At 47.0% G+C, this 24,148-nt stretch overlaps 1 protein-coding gene across 4 annotated transcripts; it reads right to left on the bottom strand.

Moving 5' to 3' along the window:
• On the bottom strand, positions 1–23,929 carry LOC136580656 (uncharacterized). Of its 4 annotated transcripts, none has more exons than XM_066581404.1 (8): positions 23,857–23,929; positions 22,342–22,430; positions 22,154–22,252; positions 19,477–19,566; positions 9,566–10,510; positions 7,907–7,978; positions 7,318–7,377; positions 1–6,174 (listed from the first exon to the last, which is right to left on the bottom strand). In XM_066581404.1, exons 2-8 carry the CDS (start codon positions 22,373–22,375, stop codon positions 5,273–5,275), a joined length of 2,202 nt encoding a protein of 733 aa, XP_066437501.1. In that variant the 5' UTR covers positions 22,376–22,430; positions 23,857–23,929; the 3' UTR covers positions 1–5,272. The 4 variants fall into 4 exon arrangements, with proteins under 4 accessions (XP_066437501.1, XP_066437502.1, XP_066437503.1 ...); XM_066581406.1 differs by having other exon boundaries at positions 5,999–6,174; positions 7,247–7,377; XM_066581405.1 differs by lacking the exon at positions 7,907–7,978.
• Positions 23,930–24,148: the final 219 nt, after the last annotated feature.

Raw genomic sequence — 24,148 nt, 5'->3', positions numbered from 1 at the left:
CATGAGAAACACGTATGAGTTTTATTATACAGCCTCAACAGTCTTTGTCTCTGAACATATGCGTTTTGTTTAGTTAATTACATTTGTGAAGCAGACATTTTCATTACTGCTAATTGGCCAGTTCTACACAAGCGGAACACAGGCGCACTGTTGGTGCAATATTATGGCTACGAATACCGGCCCAACAGGGTTATTAACTGCAACTAAAAAGCAGCAGAGATCTCTATGATGGTGTTAGTTCCATCCAATAGACGCGTAATGGGCTGGGACGAAATACGGGTGCAAAAATATGTCTGTATTACGCTTGTGTGAAACCAGTCTTAGGGGCTAAGCACATTATCCCTTGCACCATCCTTTTTATGTAGGACTTTGGGAGTATGTCCAGGCCTCGCCACAGGTCTCTGGACCAGAACTTGGAGCATCATACATGCGTCCAGAGACCCGTGGTCAGGCCGGGACACACTTCTTGCATGGAAAACGGACAGTGCAAAAGACAGTGTGGTTAGCCCCTAAGCCTTTTATACTGACTCACTTTATTTGCTTTCTTTTCTAATGAAATGATAAAAACCATAAGGGCGAGTTCACACAGCAGAACCCAACACTAATTTCACCGCTATGGGAAATTTCACCCAGGTGGTAAATGCCACTAAATCTTCTATGTGAACATACCCGAAGCCTGCAAGTCTCTTGCGTTTACTAATAGCTACATTACACAACCAACAGTAAGTAAATCAAACTTGCAAAACAGTTTTATTTTCAAGTATTAGGCCGCCTGCAGACAAGCGGCGAGAATTCTCGCCACGGGACCCGACCCGAGCGCCTGCAGAGACGAGCGTGTACTCACCCGCTCCCGGCGGCCCCGGCTCTTTCATGTGCTGGCGCATGCGCAGACCGGAGCCGTCGGTCGGGTGAGTGACGTTTCTGTGCGAGGCTCTGCGAGCCCCGCACAAAAATAGGACATGCCGCGGTTTGTTTGCCGTGCGAGATTTCGCGTGGCCAAACCGCGGCCGTCTGCATAGGAGTGCGTATTGTAATGCACTCCTAAGCAGGCTTTCAGTGGCGGAAATCCCGCGGGATTTCCGCCCGTGTGCAGGCGGTCTTAGTCTGTAACGTATTGCGCTACTTCTATGTAATAAGTCAGGGACTAAAAATCAAACAGGTAAAGTAAGGCTGTGTTCACACCGACATCGGAAAATCTGGCACAACAGACACCTTGGAAACCTGTAAATGGGGTCCATTGGGGCGACGCTGGTGTCAGTCATGTGGCATAGATTACATTTATAATGGAGACCACAATGCAGATGTGAACGAATTCTAGCCCCGTCTACAACCTAAGGGAGGTCACGTCTAAAGACTAATGCGGATAACAGCCCTGCGGTCGGTCGGTCATCGCAGCCAATCAGAAGCTTATAAATTTAAATCTTCACTTGCAATATAAACTGGCTGCACAGTCTACACAACCATTCTTAAAGGGGTTTTCCAGACATATTATTGATGACCTTGGATAGGTCATCAATAGTGGATTAGTTCACGGCAGGGATCCCAAGCAGATCAGCTGATCGGATGCCCGCCGTCAGCGCCACAACACACTGGATTACGGAACAGAGGCAGATAGCTACAACCTGTGTGTAGTTGCAGGCGCAGCTGTCACTGATTTTAATTAGACCTCAGCCTGCAGTTTTAAGTGCCAGCAGCTACACAGGGGTTGGAGCCATCTGCTTCTGCTCCGACTCCGATGTATTGCAGCGCTGACAGCAGGTGCCCGATCAACTGTGGTCCTGAATGGTGGACCAGTTGAACAACTACTGATGACCTTTAATGAGGACAGGTCAGTCATTGATAGCATTTGCCTGGAGAACGCCTTTAATTGCAGGCCTAATGACTACCAATGTGGGCAAATGCTTCAGAAACCAGGAAGAGTACATGTCCCGAAAACAGATCAAAATGCTTTCCTAAATAAAACCAGTCTCTACCTTAGGCCTTTAGGATATTCTATTGGGTTTGAGTTATATAGACAACGCATTTTGAGAGCTTCACACCAAACAGTTGATGTAAAATGTAACAGTGTAGCTACAGAACATGGCTAATACAAATACTGGATTATTTCCATTACACTTAGCGGACTAGTATATTAAACAAGAAGTTAGAAACACCTTTATCTGAAATGTTTTCCCCATTTTTGGGTAGTTTTACTTTTCGGTAGAACATTCTGCAGGAAGCAGCAGAGGATCCGGGCCTGAAGCTGCAACTGTCTATACTGTCCAAGTATGCGGGAGAGACTGTTCAACTGCAACCAGCGAAGGACGCCTGCTGGTCTTCTTGGCATCAGGAGGAGGAAGGATTATCAAACACTTTAATTAATGATTTGAAAAGCATTCTTAAAAATTCATTATAGCAAAAACACCAACAGGAACAATAAATAACCAAGTAATAAATTATAACCCCAAACCGATTAAGTTAAAAAAGAAACATGAAATTCATGAAGTGGATCATCCACAAAGTTCCAATTCTCATTTATGTACAACATGCAGATTTTGATGGATTTTTGCAACTGAATTGCTGCCGATTTTGTGATTTGCAAATCTGCATGTTTGATTTGTGGATTTTGGTGTAGCATTTTCCATGGCAGAAAAGCACCGTATTAGAGACAAATTTTACTATCCACATTGTGGCTGCAAGACGCCAAGTCCCTGGGAATCAAGTGAACTTAGATCACCATAGAACTGAAGATCAAAGTAGATGCAGTAAAGCTAAGGTAGGTGTTGCGACCATACAGAAAACTCCTGGATCCCATGTAAAACCTGTAACAGAGTTCCTCACCTACTACCACCGTATAGGTCATTTATAAAAACGGATGCAGAATAGAAAAAGGGGGGAGCAAAACCAATGTGGTAGGAGTGGCCAGAAGGGAGGCAAGGGCCGTATAGGTTTACAGTGTGCAAGATATTATGGAGGTGCCTCCGACCACATACTGCTCTACCAAAGTGGGCGTTTGTGAACGGAGGGATGCAAAAAAGCTCCAAAAACCTGGTGGCTCGGTGCAACACTCTAAAAGCAATCAAACACTTACAAAGACTGAGTAAAAAAATCTCCAACCAAATAAAGGAGAAGTTGTCACTTAGTGCTGCGCCGAGCTACCAGTTTGTTTTTTTTGTATCCCTCAATTTATAAAAATGGCAACTTCTTAAGACTGGGTGCGCACTACTGTATTTGGGGCTGTGATACGCAAGCACACGGCCCTGTTATAGCCTATGAGGCTATGCACATTGACGTTTCTTCACATGAAGCGACAGTCCATGCGGGAAAAAAACTCTTGGCATGTCTTATTCCCGACTGTTTCACGGATGACAAATAGGGCATGTCAATGCGTTGTGTCTATGTAAATTGGATAGAACAGACTGGTGTCCATGTACAGTCTACAGTCTGGAGCCTCTCGGGCACAACTCGCACTGACGGTAAAGTGTGCCAGAAGCCTAGCACGCAGTCGTTTTTGTGCACAGACTTGCATGGTTTTTGCATCTAATTGTGTTTACTGTGAATCCCTGCAGTAGTGCAAAAACAAAAGAGTAGACATTTGAATTCTTTACGCAGAATCCGTGCCCATGGATTAGCTCCACTGACGAGGGCTAATCCACGTGTGAATCCGCAGCATCTTTAAGTACAAATTCATGGTAGAAATCTAATGCTAAACCATGAATTATCAGATAAACCCACATTTAATTTTCCGATGCAGATTTTAGTCCGTGGGAACGAGGGTTTATGCTACCCTAGAGCGCCGGTGCCAACACAACCCCTATACTGCACCTCTGCAGCCATAATACACAGTGTTAAACCACTCTAACTTTTCCAACATTTTGCACAGTTGATACATAAAAACATTTTTTTTTTTAAATCCCAATTTATGAAGAGGGCCTACAGAAGCCATTTGTCACAGTTTGTATTTCTAAACTGTGGATGTTTGGGTCTTAGGTTTTACTATTTGGATGAATGTTTAAGAATGCTGTTAAATATTAAGCATAGTTTGCTAAAAGAACCAAGACTGAACAAAGACAGGATAACTATTGAAGGGTTATCCAGTTGTAAGCTATTGATGGCCTATCTTAGAGCAGCGGAGGTCCGCCACTCGGGATCCCCACCGTTCAGCTGTTCCCAGGTCAGTACACTGAGCCGCTTGCTGTTAGATTCAGACAGCTCTGTTCTCACTGCAGTGGCCAGGCTTCATATTAAGGCAGTTCCCATTGAAGTAAATGGAAACTTTGCCTACCATATTAGGCCTGGCCACTGTCATGAGAACAGAGCTGTACGCTTACTGCAGAAATTAGCTCAGTGAATGAGCAGAGAGGCCCTACAAAACCACTGATTAGCAAGGTTCCCAGGTGGCAAACCCCCACAGATCTACAATTGATGGCCTTTCCTAAGGAGAAGTCATCAATACTTTATAAGGTAGTGATGAGCAATCTTTACAAAAGTTCAGTTCAACTGGTTTGTCAAATTTGGGCAAAACGTTTGGTTCAACGAGAATTAGTAAAAACTTCACAAAAACCTCTAAAACTGGTGTATAATACTGTCTAAGAGCAATTAAAGCCCTGTGTTAACACTCTTATGTCACTTAGGATTGCATCTAAATACTTTTGAGCTGATTTTAAGGCAAAGATAAATGGGATTGTCCAGTTGTGAACTATCCTATCCTATGGCTAGATCATCAATAGCAGAACGGCAGGGGAATGCTGCCCAGGATTTGTGCTATCAACTGTTGGGCCAGCTCATGGACCGAGCTGATTTCTGCAGGAAGCAGACAGTTTTGGTCTTACTATAGTGGCCATTTACTATATACCACTTTGCTTGGTATTACAAGCAACGTTCCTATTGAAGCGAATAGGTGTAATATCAAGCCTGGCCACTATAGTAAGAACGGAGCTGTCTACTTTCTTACAAAATCGTCTCATTCCATGAGCAGACCGGCTAGCTTACAGCTGATCAGTGGGGATCCCAGATAGCTGATCTCCTAGATCTACTACGGATCTCCTATCCTATGAATAGGCCATAACTAGTTTGCAACCAGATAATCCCTTAAATGAAGAGGAAGTAGAAAAAAAGGAAGAGGACTAAGACAAAAAGAAAAAAAAAGGATGAGGAAGAAGAAAAAACTTTAGCGAGTTCAGCTGAGACAAACTGCCCACGGGTCACAACGAACCAAACTCTTAGTAAAGTTCAACTCAAAACGGTTCGACTTTTTAGTTCGCTCAGCACTATTTTTAAGTGGACAACCCTTTTAAATCCCTTCTCTTCCCTTTCCTCCTCTTGTTCGAACCCCTTTGCTTGTCTGTTTATCCGAGCTTAGTGTGGGTGGTGATGGGTCACTGTGTGTTGACGGTGCTTTGATGTGAGATGTACTATGTTCATCAGTGGAACATGAGGCTGCAAGACAAGTTCCTGCATGACTGGAGAACCGTTGTAGGATCCCCTTAAGTAACAGGTTGTTTTCATGCATGAGCTTTTCTTTCTTTGCATAGTGTTCCTGTATGATCCTCAGCTTGGCCTCATGATGCTGCTGGAGCAGACGTAACTTCTCCATTCTATACTGTTGCTGATCGTCAATAGCTTTTTGCTTCAGCCTAAATTCTCTTGCCCTTTCAGTTGCCCGAATGTGATTGTTGACTTTTACATTTCTAGTCAGCTGCTGCACACCTACACCTAAATGTAAGAGGTCCATGTGAAGCACATGCATCTGATGTCTCTGGGACCTATGATAATGACGTTGTGCTGTATGAAGAGTCCCGACAACTTTATTAATGGTTCCGGGATTGGAAGTGTTTGGGTAGTTGCTTGGAGCAGTTAATGAGGAATAGTGGGGGTTAGAAATCATCTGAGGTTTGGTAGTCACTAAGGAGGGTTTGTTAGAAAGAGGAAGCGGTTTGGTCACAGCAGGATGAGATTTGGTGGCCGTTGGTATAGGTTTAGCAGGAATAAGAGAAGGCCTGGTGGTAACAATTGGTTTGGTAGAAGGAATATGGAGTTGGGAAGCAATGCAGGGCTGTGGAGCTGTAGGCAGAGGTGGGCCGGTAGAAGGAAAGGACTGGGGCGAAGGGGTGGGTGCATCCTTGCTGTAGTCAATGGGTTCCATCTTTATCACCATCTCTTTGTCATCATCTTCCTCCTCTTCTGCCATGTCAACTAAAGGTATTAATGTGATATAGACAATTAGTATCACCCCATATAACCATTCAGATTTTGAGCTTCAGGATAAAGAAAACTGTATAAACTATACAAAATGCATTGCTTATTAGGTTTATTTGCCAACCTTACAGCCTGTCAGCTGTTTTCTAAAAGACATTAAAAAAGAATAATTAAAATAGCTGAACCCCAGTAATATCCTAAGTGGTTTCTGCAAATTCAACACAGAATGCCACCTTTCACCCCTTAATGCTCCATGATGTACAGTTAGGTCATGGGGGCTTGGGGTTTGTATGGAGGGGAATCTGGAGCCGTTCTCTGCTCCATATAATGTGGATATCAGCTGTCTGACAGTTGACACCTACCCGCAAGAGCCGCGATCAGCGCTCAGGTGATTGCAGTTGTTTAACCCTTTAAATGCTACAGTCAATTCTGACAGCATTTAAATGCCCAAACTGGAATTTGGGGGTTCCAAATAGTCCACCTGCGATCTCATTGAAGGAAAAATGAGTAAAAAAAATAAAAGGTAACAGAAGTTTAACAAACAAATTTCCCCTCCCCCATATTTATAATAAAAAAAATTAAAATAAAAAGAACAAACATATTTGGTAGCGCTGCATCCATAACAGTATGATCTATAAAACACACACATCCTGCACGGTGAACGTTGGGGAAAAAGGGAAAAAAATGGAAGCAAAATGACAGAATCGCCTTGTGTAAAAAAAAAAAAAAAATTTAAATAAAAACAGATCAAAAAGTCGTATATTATCTAAATGGTACCAATAGAAACTACAGGACGTCCCACAAAAAAAAACACAACACACAACTATGTCAGCGGAAAGTTTAAAAAGGTATACCTGTCAGATTTTATTTTTTAAAATTAGTACAGCAGCAAAAAAAACCCAAAACAAACCACTACATAAATTTGGAAACATCCAAGTCGTACTAACCCATAGAAAAAAGTTGTGTCATTTTTTTTCTGCAGTGTGTACACCATTAATACAAGGTGTGGGGGAGGGGTGGGGGGAATTACTTTGTTTACAACTGTAAACAGTCATATCACAAAACAGACCTCCAAGGAGAGCTGCCAGTATATACTGTGCATCGACCAGAACGACAGAATGGTTCCAAAGTGATGCTTACAAGAAGAATGGTTCCAGAAGTCATCTTCATAACAGTTCTCTTCTTCGGGCTCATATTTACCTGTTCAATAAAAAAGTAAGAATTATAAAATAAAGAACACAAAAAAAACTTTATGAAATACACCGAAAACGTGCTGAGAAATAACTATTTTCCCAATTAAATCAAATTATTAATTTTCCAGGACTAAGATAGGGATGACTTATCCTCAGGATAGCTCATTAATATCTGATTGGTGGGGTTCCACTGCTTGGGACCCCAACCTATTAAGAGGCTTGTGGACTCTTTAGTCATGTGACATCACATTCATCAGTCCCATTCAAGTGAAGGTGAATAAGCTGCAATATCAGGCAGAGCCACTATACAATGTATGGCGCTGTGTCTGCACTGAGTACCATGGCCAATTACAACAGCTGATCGTGGGGGCCTCGAGTGGCAGACCCCCACGATATTATATTGATGACCTATCCTGAACAAAGGTCATCAATATCCCAAGTGTCAGAAAATCCCTTTAACTTTCCTGGGGAAAAATATTGCGAACCTTGTATAAGATCTAGAGGTGTCCCTAATCTTTGCAGAGAGCTGTACATACCTTCCTTCTTCTGCCCAGTACTTGTATAGGACGAGAAGCCCATACGTGCTGAAGGAGAATGATAACTAGGACCTAAGCAGATTAACCGACAAAAACCTTATTAATAACTTGTAGAAATAGTCAGCTCTATGTTGTGTTTGTCCTGTCTTGCACTTCGTTACAACAAATGTGATCCAAACCAAAATCAGATTAAGACCTAAAGGGCCACTCCGGCAAAAACACATTTTTCCATCCCTGCCTGCCTCACCCAATTGCCTGTCACACTCTGGAGGCTGCTTCCATGCAGTGCAGCTTCTTGTCTGATGCTTATCAGGCACCATCGTAAAGCCAAGATTTTTGCTTTCACGTCTATCTAATGATCAGCATAGCATTAGTTAGAGGCTATACCATTTCTGCCTGCTGGGTGGACAGTTTAATCATCATTACCCTGTGTATACTTTTAAATAGGCCACAAACCTTAAGTATACACCCAGGAGCATGAGCTATGATCTCCTTAATTATAACTGTGTGACAGGAGCTGTGAGATAATCATCAGTAACTGTGACAGGAGTGTCTGTGCCCCCCTCTTGGAAGTTTCTGTAGTAGGGTCCATGTAATAGCATCACAAAAACTGATTAGGAATTGAACATAGAAATTGAACACAGAACCTTAAAGGGGTTGTCCCGCGAAAGCAAGTGGGGTTAAGCACTTCTGTATGACCATATTAATGCACTTTGTAATATACATCGTGCATTAAATATTGGCCATACAGAAGTTATACACTTACCCCCTCCAGTGCTGGCGTCCCCGTCTCCATGGCGCCGACCAAAGCCGCCTTCTGCCTGGATTAGACGCGCTTGCGCTGAAGGGGCCGCTCCGGCGTGTATCTGCGGTGCGAGCACGGCGGAGCCGGACAGAAGAGGGCAGACTGCGCAAGCGCGTCTAATCCAGGCGGAAGGCGGCTTTGGTCGGCGCCATGGAGATGGGGACGCCAGCACTGGAGGGGGTAAGTGTATAACTTCTGTATGGCCAATATTTAATGCACGATGTATATTACAAAGTGCATTAATATGGTCATGCAGAAGTGCTTAACCCCACTTGCTATCGCGGGACAACCCCTTTAAGTTTAACAAATCAAAGTAACATCACACACACACACACGAGGGCTAGCTACATAATGAATGGAAAAAAAAAACCAATAGTCACCAGAGTGGCCCTTTAGGGTACGTTTAAACGGAGCAACTATCGTTCGGTCGCCAGAAAAGTCGTCAACCCGTACAAACAACAGTTGTTTGTTTTTACACAGAGCGAGGATTGTTCATTAGTAGTTTGCCGAGGTATCGTTTATGGAGGGGATCTCCATGCAAATTCATTAGCAAGTAGTTCAACTATGAATGAATGACTTTACACCGGATGACGTATGATCAACCAGGAACTATTTTTAGTAAGTTGAATGGAAATGACTTCTTGCTCATGACCCTGTGGCTGCGTTTACATTGAACTATTGCTTGAATTCACTCTTCTGAGTCATTATTTGGTTGATAGTCATCCTGTGTGAAGGTACCTTTACTAGAAAGGGGCGGCGATATGAAGTAAAGAAATGGATGCAAAAACACCCCAACATCCTTTATGTGATAGAAAGCTCTGGCTACTTTTCATCCTATTTAATAAGTGACTTACGTGGTTCTCGGTCCGTGTCCACATGTCCCTCTACCGGCCGGATGGTGTCTGGGCCGATGACATGCATCAGTTCTTCTTCATACGATAAGTACTGTAACTCTAGGCAAGGGCCACCGCCGTTGTGTTGGGAATACTTGCGTTGATCGGCCATTTTTGCCTTCACGCGCCTTTTAATATCTCGAAGTCTCTTTTTGCAGTTCTCGGCGCTCCTGGGCTGGGAGCCTGCAGCATTTACAGCGTCTACAATTCTAGACCACAAGAAGTTTTTGCGGGCTTGGGAGGTAGTTGCAGCATTTCTCCCGATGATGCTGTCCCAGACGCCTACTGCTTCATGGACAAGAGCACAGTTTTCATCGAAAGAAAACTTTATGTTGCGGGGAGCTTTCGAGAGCGTATAATCAGCAAGTCCAAAACCGCTTCCGCCGTGTTCTCCGCCGTTGCCGTTCAGTGCACACAAGCCCTCTTTCCTGGCATCTTCAGCAACGTCCGTGCTACTCTGGCTCCCTGGGGCTTGTTGCACCACTGACGGATACTGGGAGCTTCTAAGTACGTATTCCAATTTGAAGAGATTGGCTGCTTTGCTCTCCAGCGGCGTTAGGCGGGCGAGTAGTGACTGCTCCGACCCAGAGCCCGGCGCCTGCTTCTGCATTGCCACCAGCTTGTCTACTAGTCGGTGTTTATAAAGGTACCAGTGCTTCTTCGCCTCCTCGATTCCCCTCTGCAGAACACCTACAGAGTTCACATTTTCAAGGACCTTCTGCCAAATTGAAACTTTTTGTGCAAATGGGGTAATTCTGGCTCTTGTGCCAAACAGTTTATCATAGTGTTCCAGCAATTCTCTTACTAGAACAAATTCTTCCGCCGCTGTAAATCTGGGGCGTCTCCTAATCACCTTTTCAGTAGTCTTTGCCCTGGTTTTAGGGCAAACCGGCTTTTGTGAGGATTCTGTTATAAGAACAAAAAGCAAAGAATTCATTTTTCCCAACATAGACAAACTATGAGAATCAAATTCGGAAAATAAGGATCTGTGAAAGGGAGCATCAAACAAACAGTGCTCAGAAATTCTGATGGTGACAAGTGAAAAACACACTGATTAAAGGTCATTTAAAGCAGTGGTCCCCAACCTTTTTGGCACCAGGGACCGACTTCAAGCAAGACCATTTTTACAAGGCCTGGCAGGGTTGGGCGGGACATGGGCGGGGCTTTGGTTATAGGGGGTGGGGTTACAAAGGGGGTTGGAGTTTAGTGCATTCTTATTTAATTATGACATTTAGAATGTCCTGGCAGTACACACATAGGGCAGTATATAATCTACCCCCCCCCCCCCAGCACACACAGAGAGCAGCATATGATTTATCTCCCCCCCAGTAATAGACAGCCCCCATCCCTCAGTAATTAGCAGCCTCTCCCCCTGTAATAAGCAGCCCCCCCAGTAATAAGCAGCCCCCCCAGTAATAAGCAGCCCCCCCAGTAATAGGCAGTGCCCACCCCCCAAGTAATAGGCAGCCCCCCCCCGTAATAGGCAGCCCCTTCCCCTGTAATAAGCAGCCCCTTCCCCTGTAATAAGTAGCCCCCACCCCCCCCAGTGATAACCAGCCACCCCCCCAGTAATAAGCAGCCCCTTCCCCTGTAATAAGTAGCCCCCCCCAGTAATAAGCAGCCCCCCCCCTAGTAATAAGCAGGTCCCACCCTAGTAATAAGCAGGTCCCCCCCTAGTAATAAGCAGGTTCTCCCCCCCCCCGTAATAAGCAGCCCCCCTAGTAATAAGCTGGTTCTCCCCTCCCCCCCGTAATAAGCAGCCCCCCCTAGTAATAAGCAGGTTCTCCCCTCCCCCCCGTAATAAGCAGCCCCCCCCCGTAATAAGCAGGTTCCCCCCCCCCGTAATAAGCAGCCCCCCCTAGTAATAAGCAGGTCCCCCCCCCCGTAATAAGCAGCCCCCCCTAGTAATAAGCAGGTTCCCCCCCCCCGTAATAAGCAGCCCCCCTAGTAATAAGCAGGTTCCCCCCCCCATAATAAGCAGCCCCCCTAGTAATAAGCAGGTTCCCCCCCCCGTAATAAGCAGCCCCCCCTAGTAATAAGCAGGTCCCCCCCGTAATAAGCAGCCCCCCCCAGTAGTAACCAGCCCCGCCCCCCCAGTAATAGGCAGCCCCTCCCCCCATAATAGGCAGCCCCCCCCCCGTAATAACCAGCCCCTTCCCCTGTAATAAGTAGCCCCCACCCCCCAGTAATAACCAGCCCCCCCAGTAATAGGCAGCCCCTTCCCCTGTAATAACTAGCCCCCACCCCCCAGTAATAACCAGCCCCCCCAGTAATAGGCAGCCCCTTCCCCTGTAATAACTAGCCCCCACCCCCCAGTAATAACCAGCCCCCCCAGTAATAGGCAGCCCCTTCCCCTGTAATAACTAGCCCCCACCCCCCAGTAATAACCAGCCCCCCCAGTAATAGGCAGCCCCTTCCCCTGTAATAACTAGCCCCCACCCCCCAGTAATAGGCAGCCCCCCCCAGTAATAGGCAGCCCCTTCCCCTGTAATAACTAGCCCCCACCCCCCAGTATAAAACCAGCCCCCCCAGTAATAGGCAGCCCCTTCCCCTGTAATAACTAGCCCCCACCCCCAGTAATAACCAGCCCCTTCCCCTGTAATAACTAGCCCCCACCCCCCAGTAATAACCAGCCCCCCCCCCCCCCCAGTAATATTACAGGGGAAGGGGCTGCCTATTACTGGGGGGGGGCTGGTTATTACTGGGGGGTGGGGGCTACTTATTACAGGGGAAGGGGCTGCCTAAGTAGCCCCCACCCCCCAGTAATAGCCAGCCCCCCCCCAGTAATAGGCAGCCCCTTCCCCTGTAATAACTAGCCCCCACCCCCCAGTAATAACCAGCCCCCCCAGTAATAGGCAGCCCCTTCCCCTGTAATAACTAGCCCCCCCCCCCCCCAGTAATAGGCAGCCCCCCATAATATGCAGCCCCCCCCTAGTAGTAAGCAGCCCCCCCAAGCCATATACTTACCTCCTCCCTGTTGTCGCGCTCTCTCTGCTTGCCCGGACGTCAGTGTGCAGCCCGGAACGCTTTCTCCCCGAGTCCTCTCCTGCGGAACTAATGAGCAGGGAGCAGGGGACTCGGGGAGGGGAATCTGGCTGCACAGACGTCAGTGTGTGAGCCGGGAACAGCGCGATTACCAGCTGGGAGCTGCGGCGCCCCCGCTGGTAATCGCTTTAGTGGTCAGCGGCGTCGGCACACCGCGGGCCACATAGCACAAGGCAGCGGGCCGGATTCGGCCCGCGGGCCTTGTGTTTAGAGCAAAAGTTCCCGGCGGTGCCGCGGACCGGCGCTAACCACCCAACGGCCCGGCCCCGGTGGTTGGGGACTCCTGATTTAAAGTGTACCTGCACTTTCCAAAAACTTTTGACATGACCAAAAACTTTTGACAAGTTTTGTAGACCCCCGCCAACTGCTAGAACAAAGCAGCTGAAGTGCTCATAGACTTTCAAATGAGCCAGTCTTCAGCTAGCGAGTAGTGGCAGAGCTCAGATAAGCATTTCAGTTGCTTCGTTCTAGCCATCGATAGGTATCTTAGCAGCTGGACTGCTGGCAAACAAAACTTTTGACACGTCCCAACAACATGTCAAAAGTTCTTGGAAAACACAGTTGCACTTTAAAATAGATGGCTTTTCCTCAGGACAAGGTTTAGAAGTAATACCATGCACGCTTGCTACCAGAATGTGACAGTGATGTGCAGTACGGAGCGTGTAAACAATGAATGGAACAATAAGCTCATTGAAGTACTTGAGCCGCTTCAAACAAATGATTGGCGCGGGTACCGGAAATAAAGGCCCATTTAGACAAAACGAATGTCAGGCAAAAATGATGGACGAATGTCGGGCATAAAAGATGTACCATGAGCTGATCGTTCAGTTAAATAGCAGCCGTTCAGTAGTGAACAGCCACTGAGCCGCTGGCCGTGAGCCAGCGATACAAGCTCCTGTGCAGCAGCACTGCAGCGAGTATGTACAGGGACGAGTGTCAGGCACCATTTGCCCGCCATTTGTCCTGTCTAAATGGACCTTAAGACCCCACCAATCTGATAGACCTGAAACGCACTGTCTTTCCAAACAAAGGATCCGTTGCAGGAGTTACTGAGAGCAAATAAAAAAGCAACTGTGCCAGGGGAGAAGATTGCTAGAAGGTTGGAGGAAACTAGGGCCTGTAAGGGAGGGCAATCGCAGAGAAGACAGTCCCAGGTCACTGTCTACACTAAGTAATGGTAATGGGGGTGGAGCGGTGGAAGGGTAAAGGTACAGTTAAAACTGGCAGAACAGTTAGTAGGGATACATGTAATATAAAAAATAACCAAAACCTTTTAAACTGTATGGTGACTAATTCTAGAAGTCCGACAAATAAGGGGACTAATGCTAGACATCTGATTAATAAGGTTAATGAACTAGAATAATGTCTGAGGAAAACTATAATATAGCAGGAATAACTGAGACCTGGTTGGATAAGAGTTGAGACTGGGCGGTGAACTTACATGGTTACAGCTTGTTTAGAAGGGAATAGAAAAAAACGTCTTAGCCGTCTTTTTACTAAAAATAACCCCAATTCGATTACTTCTCTGGGTATTGTAGTCCGCCCATTAAATTACTTTAGTTGCCTCCCTTTGAACCCGCTCAAGCTCTGATATGTCGTTCTTGAGTACCGGTACCCAAAACTGTACACAATATACCATATGTGGTCTGACCAGTGACTTGTAAAGAGGAAGAACAATGTTCTCGTCATGCGCCCCAAGACCTCTTCTGATGCACCCCATGATCCTATTTGCGTTTGCAGCAACTGCCTGACACTGGTTGCTCCAGCTGAGTTTACAATTAAGTAAAATCCTCAAGAACTCAATTTAAACTCATCACCCTCACCCAAAGTGCTTTCCATAGCGCCGCACCACTGTACATCGCCTCTCTCCTGTCCGTCCACCACCCAGCGACGCACTGAACTTCAGAAGCGCCTTAAAAACGCTCCTTTTCAGGGAGGTATACCTGGTCTAATCCCTTCCCCACACAACATGCCCCTGCCCCTCCCTTTGGCTCCCCACATTTTCCACTTTGCCTTTCATATACTTCTTCTGCCCCTGTACCTCCTTATCACCCCCCCCCCCGTTCTGTTTCCTAATAACTAAATAGTACACGTAATGTTCATAGTGTTTGTGTTCCCCGTGCCTCATCTCCTGCCCTTGTACCTCCTGTATCACCCCACCCCGTCTCTTTTCAAATAATTGTGTAGCACATGTAATGTGTTTCTGTTTTGTGTTCACCCGTGTTCTGAAAGCGCTGCAGAATAAGTTGGCGCTATACAAAGATTATTATTGCATAATCCTTCTATCAGGTCATTTTTATATTAAAAAAATGGGGGTGAATACTGTGGTACCCCACTAGTAATTCCTTCAACACTGTCCCCTGTGGTACCTCACTAGAAACAGCGACCCCTATCCAATACTGCCCCCTGTGGTACCCCACTAGTAATGGTGACCCAATCAGAGTAAATACCATTTATAACCCCCTCTGCTTTCTATCACTGACCGGTTACTTACCCACTTACACACATTCTTGCCCAGACCAAGCATTCTCATTATACACAAACCTTTCATGCAGCACAGTATCAAACGCTTTGGAAAAGCCCGGATACGTAAGAGCCAGTGACTCCCTGGTCCGGTCTAGAACTTACCTCCTCATAGAAGCTTATCAGGTTGGTTTAACAGTAGCGATCTCTCATAAACCCCTGCTGATACGGAGTTATACAGATATTTTCCTTGAGGTCCTCCAGAATTGCATCAGTGGAACAGACCCAGCCACTATCAAGTCCTAAAATAGAAGAAGCAAGGGTCTATCACTTTATTTAATCCTCTTAGAACCCAGGGTGTATGCTATTGAGACCCGTGATTTGTCTATTTGAATCTTTTTAAGACAGCTTTGCAGCTCTTCCTGGGTTAGACTGCTGACAGTTCGTGGAGAGTTTACTTTATTACTCTGCATCTCATCTGTCACTTCATTTTCCTCTGTGAATACACTGAAGGAAAAACTATTTAATAGATTTGTTTTCTCATCGCCCACTACAATTTTGGTAAAGGGCCAACAATTTCAGTGTTAATCTTTTTATTATTTATATAGTTAAGGGTTAGTTTTACTCCCTTTGACAATGAGCCTCTCTGTCTCCATCTTTGCTGCTTTTATTTGCCTTTTACATTATTTACTTATTTCTTTATAGGTTTTTAGTGCGGCTTTCTTGTTTTAGTAGTTTAAAATCTTTTTTTGCCTTTTATTGCCCCCATTTACATTTTTATTGAGCCACATTGGTTTTCTCCTATTCCTGGCCCTTTTATTCCTGTAAGGCATGATCCGCTCAGAGTAAGTATTTAAGATGGTTTTAAACATTTGCCATTTATTATAGGATGGCCAATTTTGACTTAATATTAACCAACCCGACCGACCTGACAGAATAACAGGGGTGCAGGTCGGGGGACACCAGGGAAATAGGGACTATAATAAACTTCCACTTTTCATTCAAAATTGAGTTTTATCAGGGAGCTACGAAAATACAAATCTTTAGGAAGGCAAAGTTTGATCAGCTCAGAGATGCCCTAAACCTTATTGACTGGGACAATGTCCTCAAAAGTAAGAGTAAAGACAATAAAATGGGAAATTTTTAAAACCATCTTAATTACTTACTGTGAGAGGCTCATACCTTACAGGATTAAAAAGGTCATGAAAAGGAGAAAACCAATGTGGCTCGATAAAGATATAAAGGGGACAGTAAACAGCAAAAAAACAGCATTTGAACAAGTAAGCAGCGAAGAAACAGTAAAGACCTAGAAGGAAAAAATTAAATTATGTAAAACGCAAATAAAAGCAGCAAAGGTGGAGACAGAGGGACTCCTTGCCAAAGGGAGTAAAACTAACCCTAAACTGTTCTTTAGTTATATAAGTAGCAAAAAGATTAAAATGGAAAGTGTTGGCCCTTTAAAAAATAATGAGGGAAAAACAGAGAAAGCAATTATTTAACATAGTTTTTTGCCAGTGTGTTCACTCAGGAAAATGAAATGACAGGTGAAATGCAGAGTAATAAGGTAAACTCTCCATTAAATATTACCGGTTTAACTAAGGAAGAAGTACAGAGTTGCCTTAAAGGAGATGTCCCGAGGCAGCAAGTGGGTCTATACACTTCTGTATGGCCATAATAATGCACTTTGTAATGTACATTGTTCATTAATTATGAGCCATACAGAAGTTATAAAAAGTTTTATACTTACCTGCTCCGTTGCTGGCGTCCTCGTCTCCATGGTGCCGACTAATTTTCGCCCTCCGATGGCCAAATTAGCCGCGCTTGCGCAGTCCGGGTCTTCTCCTCTTCTCTATGGGGCTCCGTGTAGCTCCGTGTAGCTCCGCCCCGTCACGTGCCGATTCCAGCCAATCAGGAGGCTGGAATCGGCAGTGGACCGCACAGAAGAGCTGCGGTCCACGGATGCAGAGGATCCCGGCGGCCATCTTCAGCAGGTGAGTATGAAGACGCCGGACCGCCGGGATTCAGGTAAGCGCTGTGCTGTTTGTTTTTTTAACCCCTGCATCGGGGTTGTCTCGCGCCGAACGGGGGGGGGGTTTAAAAAAAAAAAAACCCGTTTCGGCGCGGGACATCTCCTTTAAACATTAAAATATCGCCGGGTCCCGATGGCATATACCCACGGTTCTAAGAGAATTAAGTAATGTGACAGACCATTGTTTCTTGTATTTAAGGACACTATGATTACTGTCTGTTCCACTGGATTGTTACATAGCAAATGTGGTGCCGATATTCAAAAAGGGGTCAAAAAGTTCCTAGTGGGGTATCACAGGGGGCAGTATTGGGCCCCATTCTTTTTAATATATGTATTAATGACCTGGTGGGATTGTGCAGTAAAATATCAATATTTATTTTGATAGATTTATGTCAAAATATCAATATAGAAAACTATGCAAAGAAATTAACACAAGAGGACAGAATGCAGTTGCAAGAGGATCTGGATAAGTTGGGGGAAGAAAAGTGGCAGATGCGGCCTTACACTGATAAATATAAGGTTCTGTACACGGGAAGAGGAAATACATGTCACCATTACACACTAAATGGGGAACCACTGATATGGAAAAGGACTTGGTTATTTTACTTAAGTGTAAACTCAACTGGAGCGACCAGTGTCAGGCAGCTGCTGCCAAGGCAAATAGGATCATGAGGTGCATCAGAACAGGTCTAAGAGCGCATGATGTGAACATTGTTCTTCCTCTTTACAAGTCACTGGTCAGACCACACATGGAATATTGTGTACAGTTTTGGGTACCGGTACTCAAGAACGACATATCAGAGCTTCAGCGGGTCTGGGAATGGGCGGACTACAATACCCAGAGACGTTCTCAAAATTGTATGTATACATATATCAGGGGTTAGTACAGAGATTTCTCCCATCATCTATTTATACCTAGGACTGTAACAAGGGGGCACCCTCTACATCTAGAGGAAAGAAGATTCTACATCTACATAGAAGGAGGTTCTTTACTGTAAGAGCAGTGAGACTGTGGAACTCTCTGCCTAACGACATGGTGATGGTGAACTTGCTGAGAGAGTATAAGAGGGGCCTGGATGCCTTTCTTGAGGGTTACAATATTATATGTTATAGTCACTGATTACTTCAGAAGGGTCGGTGATCCGGGGATTATCATGATTGCCAGATTGGAGTCAGGAAGGAATTTCATTCCTTAAATGGGGAAAATTGGCTTCTACCTCTGGGTTTTTTTTTGCCTTCCTCTGGATCAACATTGAGGGGTAATGGGCTGAACTGGATGGATGAGTGTCTTTTTTCGGCCTTACATATTACGTTACCATTTTCTCTATTGCAGTTTAGAGAATAAACGCTCATATGGCTTCCTGTTAAGGTGCTTTCAAACAAGCGTAATATTTCCGCAGGACACATTTAAAGACGAGAAAAATTACATACCAAAATCCACATGTAGACGCGGGGGTATTGCAGGGTAATTCTAGAGATGCAGATTAAGCTGTGTCTTACAAAAATCTTCCACTCATGTGAAAGCACCCTTAGGCTGGGTTCACACGGGGCGGATTTACCGCGGAAATTCCGTGCGGAATTTCGCCGCGGCAAATCCACATGCGGCTACTAATTCCGGGATTAGCCAGCCATATGGACGAGATTTCTCAGAAATCTCGTCCACACGGGACGGCAAATCCGCTTTTTTTTCCCCCGCTGCGGCCGCGCTCTCCTCTATGGGAGCGCCGGCCGCAGCGGAAGAGCGAGCGGCCGGGCCGCTTCAAAGCCGACGCGGGTTTTGCAGCAGCGGTTCTTCCGTCGGAAATCTCGCGGTTTTTCGCTGCGGCCAAACCGCGAGATTTCCGCCGAGAATCCGCCCTGTGAGAACCCAGCCATAGGCTTCCTACACACAGCCGAGCGAGATATTGGACCGTGAAACGCAGCCCAATATCGCGCTTGTGCGATATACTGTCAGATTTCAGGTGTTTTTCTGTAACAGATGCCTCCCCATTCACTTCCTTGAGGTTGCGATTCTCTGGCGTGGCTTTCACCTGCGGAGTATCGGCAAATGTTCGCATCACACTTGCAGGCACAACGCACGGCGGCGCACAATGCTTATTCCTGTTCCATGGAAAACAATGTGCGATGCTTTCTGAGGGAATGCCCAAAGGTAGGACATGCCACAATGTGATGTGGGCCGGGGCAATCGCTCACGTGTATGACCCCGTTCAAAAGAATGGGGTTCATATTTGTGCGTCTGGCAACGTACAAATCTTGCACGATTTTCCCGGCCGTGTGTCAAGCTTTCTCTAAAGACGCCTGAATGTAGGATAAATGATGCAGCGCTTCTACACACCTTTAGCTTCAGAATCGTCATCAGTTGTCAGATGTTTTTCTTCAACACTCTTAATCCAGAGTAAGGTGTGGGGGTTGTAGACGAGGTCTCCTGATGGTACAGAAGGGGTTACACAGAGCGCCACCCTGTGAATATTACATGGCACTTGTGGGAACGTGTACGCAGTCCCTGACAGCATCCAGCAGCGTCACACATACTATCTGTGCAGAAGGGTTATATTCTGGCTGAACTAAAGGTGTATCAGCTGCTGCGAGCGCTACAGACTTAGAGTCTGGTGCATGAATGAGCTGCAAGCTGCCCGACGGTGATTGACAGCCTTCTCCCTATGCAGGCAGAAAGCTGTCAATCAGTGGCTGGAGGCTGCAGCGAATGAGTACACAGGACTCCGTGCCCACCACAGTTCGTAGCAATTAATAAACTGATAGTTTAGCCAGATACGGCTGCATAAACATGCTGACCGAACCCCTTTACATACGGGTTGTACATTACACGGGACGAGAGATGTCCAAATAATTGCTTCAGCAGGCGTTGGGCGAGACATCACTCAGCAGTTGCTAGTCCTTCCATATCAGCCCACGGAAACACAGCGACTGCTGAGAGGCTTAATGTCTGAGTGACAGCCGGTTGCAGTGAATGAGGGTGGGCGGCTGGAAGAGATCTCTGACCGCTCCGTCTCCATTCTCTGACAGACTATCAGTCCTGTGTAAAAGCAAAAGTCGCTGGAATGTCGGTCAGGTGCTTATACGCCCGACGGTTGCCCCATGTGAAGATAGCTTAAGCCAAAAACCCCAACTTAATAGCCGTCCACCTCATTACAAGGTCAATAGTGAAATGTGAACTGTGAAACCAACGTGAGGAAACGTCCAAGAGACACCAGAAGCTTCCAGCCTCTGACTCATAGTGTAGTGATATGTGATGTGGCCCCCCTGGACAGCCCTCTCCAACTACACAGAGGTCTTCAATCCCTCAAGTATTTAGCAAGAACAAACTTGCCTGTTCTATTGTGTCCCGTATCATGGAGATGGTTCCCTCTACAAGGAGAGCTTGGTGTCGCGATGCTGCCGTCCCGGGGGTTCCGTTAGTCCTTACAGGCTCTAAGGCCACTTTCACCTGGCAGCATTTTGGTAAGTTTGCATCGGTATTTGTAGGCCAACACCGGCGGAGGGTCCAGAACCCACAAGAGGGGCAAAAACTTCCACTACAGGTCTCTTGGCGTTCCATTCTTAGTTGTGACTTAGAACTATGGACTAAAATACTGTCGTGCAAAAGCAGCCAAGGGGTCTTTTTGTCCAGGAATGATTATCAGGTGCTTAGAGGGGTTTTCCAGGCAGCGCCTGCTGTCAGTGGCGGGATACACCGGGGATGATGGAGCGGAAGTCGCTGCTCCGACCCTTCTGTAGCGGCCGGCACTTGGAACTGCAGGTTGGGGTCCCATTGATTGTAATGAGAGCTGCACCTGCGATTTCCATCCAGTGAGAATGTGACGGATTATCGTTCTGTGTGAAAGATCCTGAAGACTCAACTCAGACAATTACTGAGCGATTACTATCTGCAACAGGTTATCTCCGGCCGCTACAGGAAACCCGTCAACAGGAATTTAGGTCTCCAACAGCTTATAATCCCGTATTACATATACTGGCCCCAGCAACAGAAGCTGGACGGCCGCTGTAACGTGGGTCTGGAGGGCTCCCTCCTTCATCACATCGGATGACGGGGCATCAATAGTTGCCATGGCAACTGGAGGTGATATCATGCCCTGCGGGTCTGCCATTTGAAAAATGGGGCCGGTCAGGAAGGCCAAAACTTGGTGCAGGGGAAGGAAGGGGTTAAACATACACTAATCTGTAGTATGACCAAAACTAGTCCCTTCTATGATCATACAGTGGAAATGTCCCGCAGGACTCTGCCGCGGGTGTCCCTTATCACATGCACTGTATAACCCTTCTGTGGTAGCTAGAGGCACCGTCACGCGGGACGACTGCGGGGAGCAGGGGTGGCCGACAGCCGCACCCACTAGTGCTTTATACAGGGGTTCCGTGAATAGGGGCGGAGCGCCTGGAGACGTTCCGCTCGCCTCCATTTACAGTAAGCAGGCAGTTCACAGAGGAACGACTGCCAGCTCACCCAGCCCAGAGCCACTAAATAACCAAGCGACTCCAACAAGTGAGCGACTTTCTGCTCAGCGCCCGGTTAGTGGCCGCCTGTACGGGGGGCGACTATCACCTGCATTCGCCGCCTCCAGTGTTAATTTGGGGGATAATCCTCCCGCTGCTGATTTGAAAGTCCATTAAATTCTGCTGCAGATTGTTTTCCCGCTGTGACTGAATGCGGTTCGTTAAATCCCTATTCACTCACATTGTGCGCAGCCGTGGGGTTTACATGTGCGCTCCGCAGTTTGTGAATTCAACCTTTTAGGCGGCAAAAACATAGGCAACAGAGAAGAGCAGCTGTTGAAGTCCCCTGGTGCCATTACAGCGGCGGTCGGGAGAACGGCCATGGGTTCTCCTATGGAAATCAATCTAAGCAGGAGAGACTAAACGGAGGCGACCGCGTACCATAAAAGGTTGACAGCAAACCATAAAGGGGGCGACCGTGTACAACCCGCTACTATGGAGGTTACGGAATCAGCACACTGATACTTCTCAGCAGTCAGGACCGCTCCTACTAGCTCACGCACCTCGTGTGTTGGCGCCGGCGTCTTCCTTCAGCGATCCATAAGATTTAGCAGCATCTTCCGTTTTGATGAGATTGAGGGCGTCGGAGCGGATGGGAGGTTCTAGAGGACACAAAGAGGTACAGATGCTGAGTCTTGGTAGTAGAGGTTAGTGTGCAGCGGCACGGGACCACGTCCAGGACTGCTATTACCCTGTCCAGAGTGGTCGGCATATGAGAACTCCATCCTGTCCGCTTCCTGGGGGATCCTCCATGAGGGCCTGGATTACTTAGGGGATCACCTGGAAGATACAGAAGGGACATCATTCTCATCCTTCGGCTGCGCTGAGGCAGAGAAAGAATGATATGCAGTAACGTAGTTCTGAAGAGTCCCTGAGAGTCTGAGACCAGACGGCGCAGAGCGTTACACACGCGCTGCAGGAAGAGCCGGCTGCACACGTTACGTCCTGTCACTGTAACTGGGCAGATCCTTCCGTGAACTGCGCTGCGACATAACGCAGTCTGCAGGGCGGACGTAGGACCTCTGTACACACCTATGTGCCGATCCTCGTCATCTGGGAGGAGCCAACAAGCCGCGATAACTGCTCACAGGTGATCAGCAGGGGTCCGAGCCTGCAGAACCCCCCTGACCCAATCACACGACATGCCAAAATAGTTTTCCTTTAATTTTATGTGCAGTTACTCTTTTTGGGGGTCTTCCGGGCGCAGACTAACATTGTAAGATCTAATGGCCGTCACCACCAGTCATTCTGTAACCGGCTCGCTGTAGCGCTCTGGCTATTGTCTCCGTTTTCTATCTGTCACATCACCCTAAGCAACTATGTACCGCACTACTACACGCCACACTACATGCAACTACGTACGGCACTACCACGCTACTACGTACGGCACTACCACGCTACATGCTACTACGTACGGCACTACCACGCTACATGCTACTACGTACGGCACTACCACGCTACTACGTACGGCACTACCACGCTACATGCTACTACGTACGGCACTACCACGCTACATGCTACTACGTACGGCACTACCACGCTACTACGTACGGCGCTACTACGTACGGCACTACCACGCTACATGCTACTACGTACGGCACTACCACGCTGCATGCTACTACGTACGGCACTACCACGCTGCATGCTACTACGTACGGCACTACCACGCTGCATGCTACTACGTACGGCACTACCACGCTGCATGCTACTACGTACGGCACTACCACGCTGCATGCTACTACGTACGGCACTACCACGCTGCATGCTACTACGTACGGCACTACCACGCTGCATGCTACTACGTACGGCACTACCACGCTACATGCTACTACGTACGGCACTACCACGCTACATGCTACTACGTACGGCACTACCACGCTACATGTTACTACGTACGGCACTACCACGCTACATGTTACTACGTACGGCACTACCACGCTACATGTTACTACGTACGGCACTACCACGCTACATGTTACTACGTATGGCACTACTATGCTACATACTACTATGTATCGCACATTAATTCACTGCACTCTGCTACGTACCGCACTACCACGCAGCTACGTACCGCACTACAATGATACACGCAGCTACGTACCGTACTACTACACTATACCCTACTGTGTACTGCACTATATTATACACTATGTGCAGCGGGTGACTCCTGATGCTGTGAGGACAGACAGCCGCCCGACGCACTCACCTCAGCCCCGTCCATCACCCCGCAGCTCCTCCGCCGGAGCCTCTGGCCGCACGACGTCTCGCGCTACTGAGCATGCGCACACCGCGCCGCCTACCGGCGCGCAGCATCCTGGGAGACGGTTCTTACGCTCTCTTGCGGTAGATTCGCTCACTGTAAACCCCGGCCGTACTGAGGTCGTCCTCCCCGCCGGGCTCCGTCATTGGGTCTTACCAGATGTTTTAACGCGGCCAAAAACCGCCGTTACCTCCGATAAAACGCAATGAGGTCCGTGAGGTAGAGCGCGTCCTTCATG

This window comes from Eleutherodactylus coqui, chromosome 10, assembly GCF_035609145.1.
Source record: "Eleutherodactylus coqui strain aEleCoq1 chromosome 10, aEleCoq1.hap1, whole genome shotgun sequence".
In the NCBI taxonomy this organism is placed as follows: Eukaryota; Metazoa; Chordata; class Amphibia; order Anura; family Eleutherodactylidae; genus Eleutherodactylus; species Eleutherodactylus coqui.
Note: the sequence above shows the minus strand (reverse complement) of the source record. Positions and strands in the feature narration are given on the sequence as shown.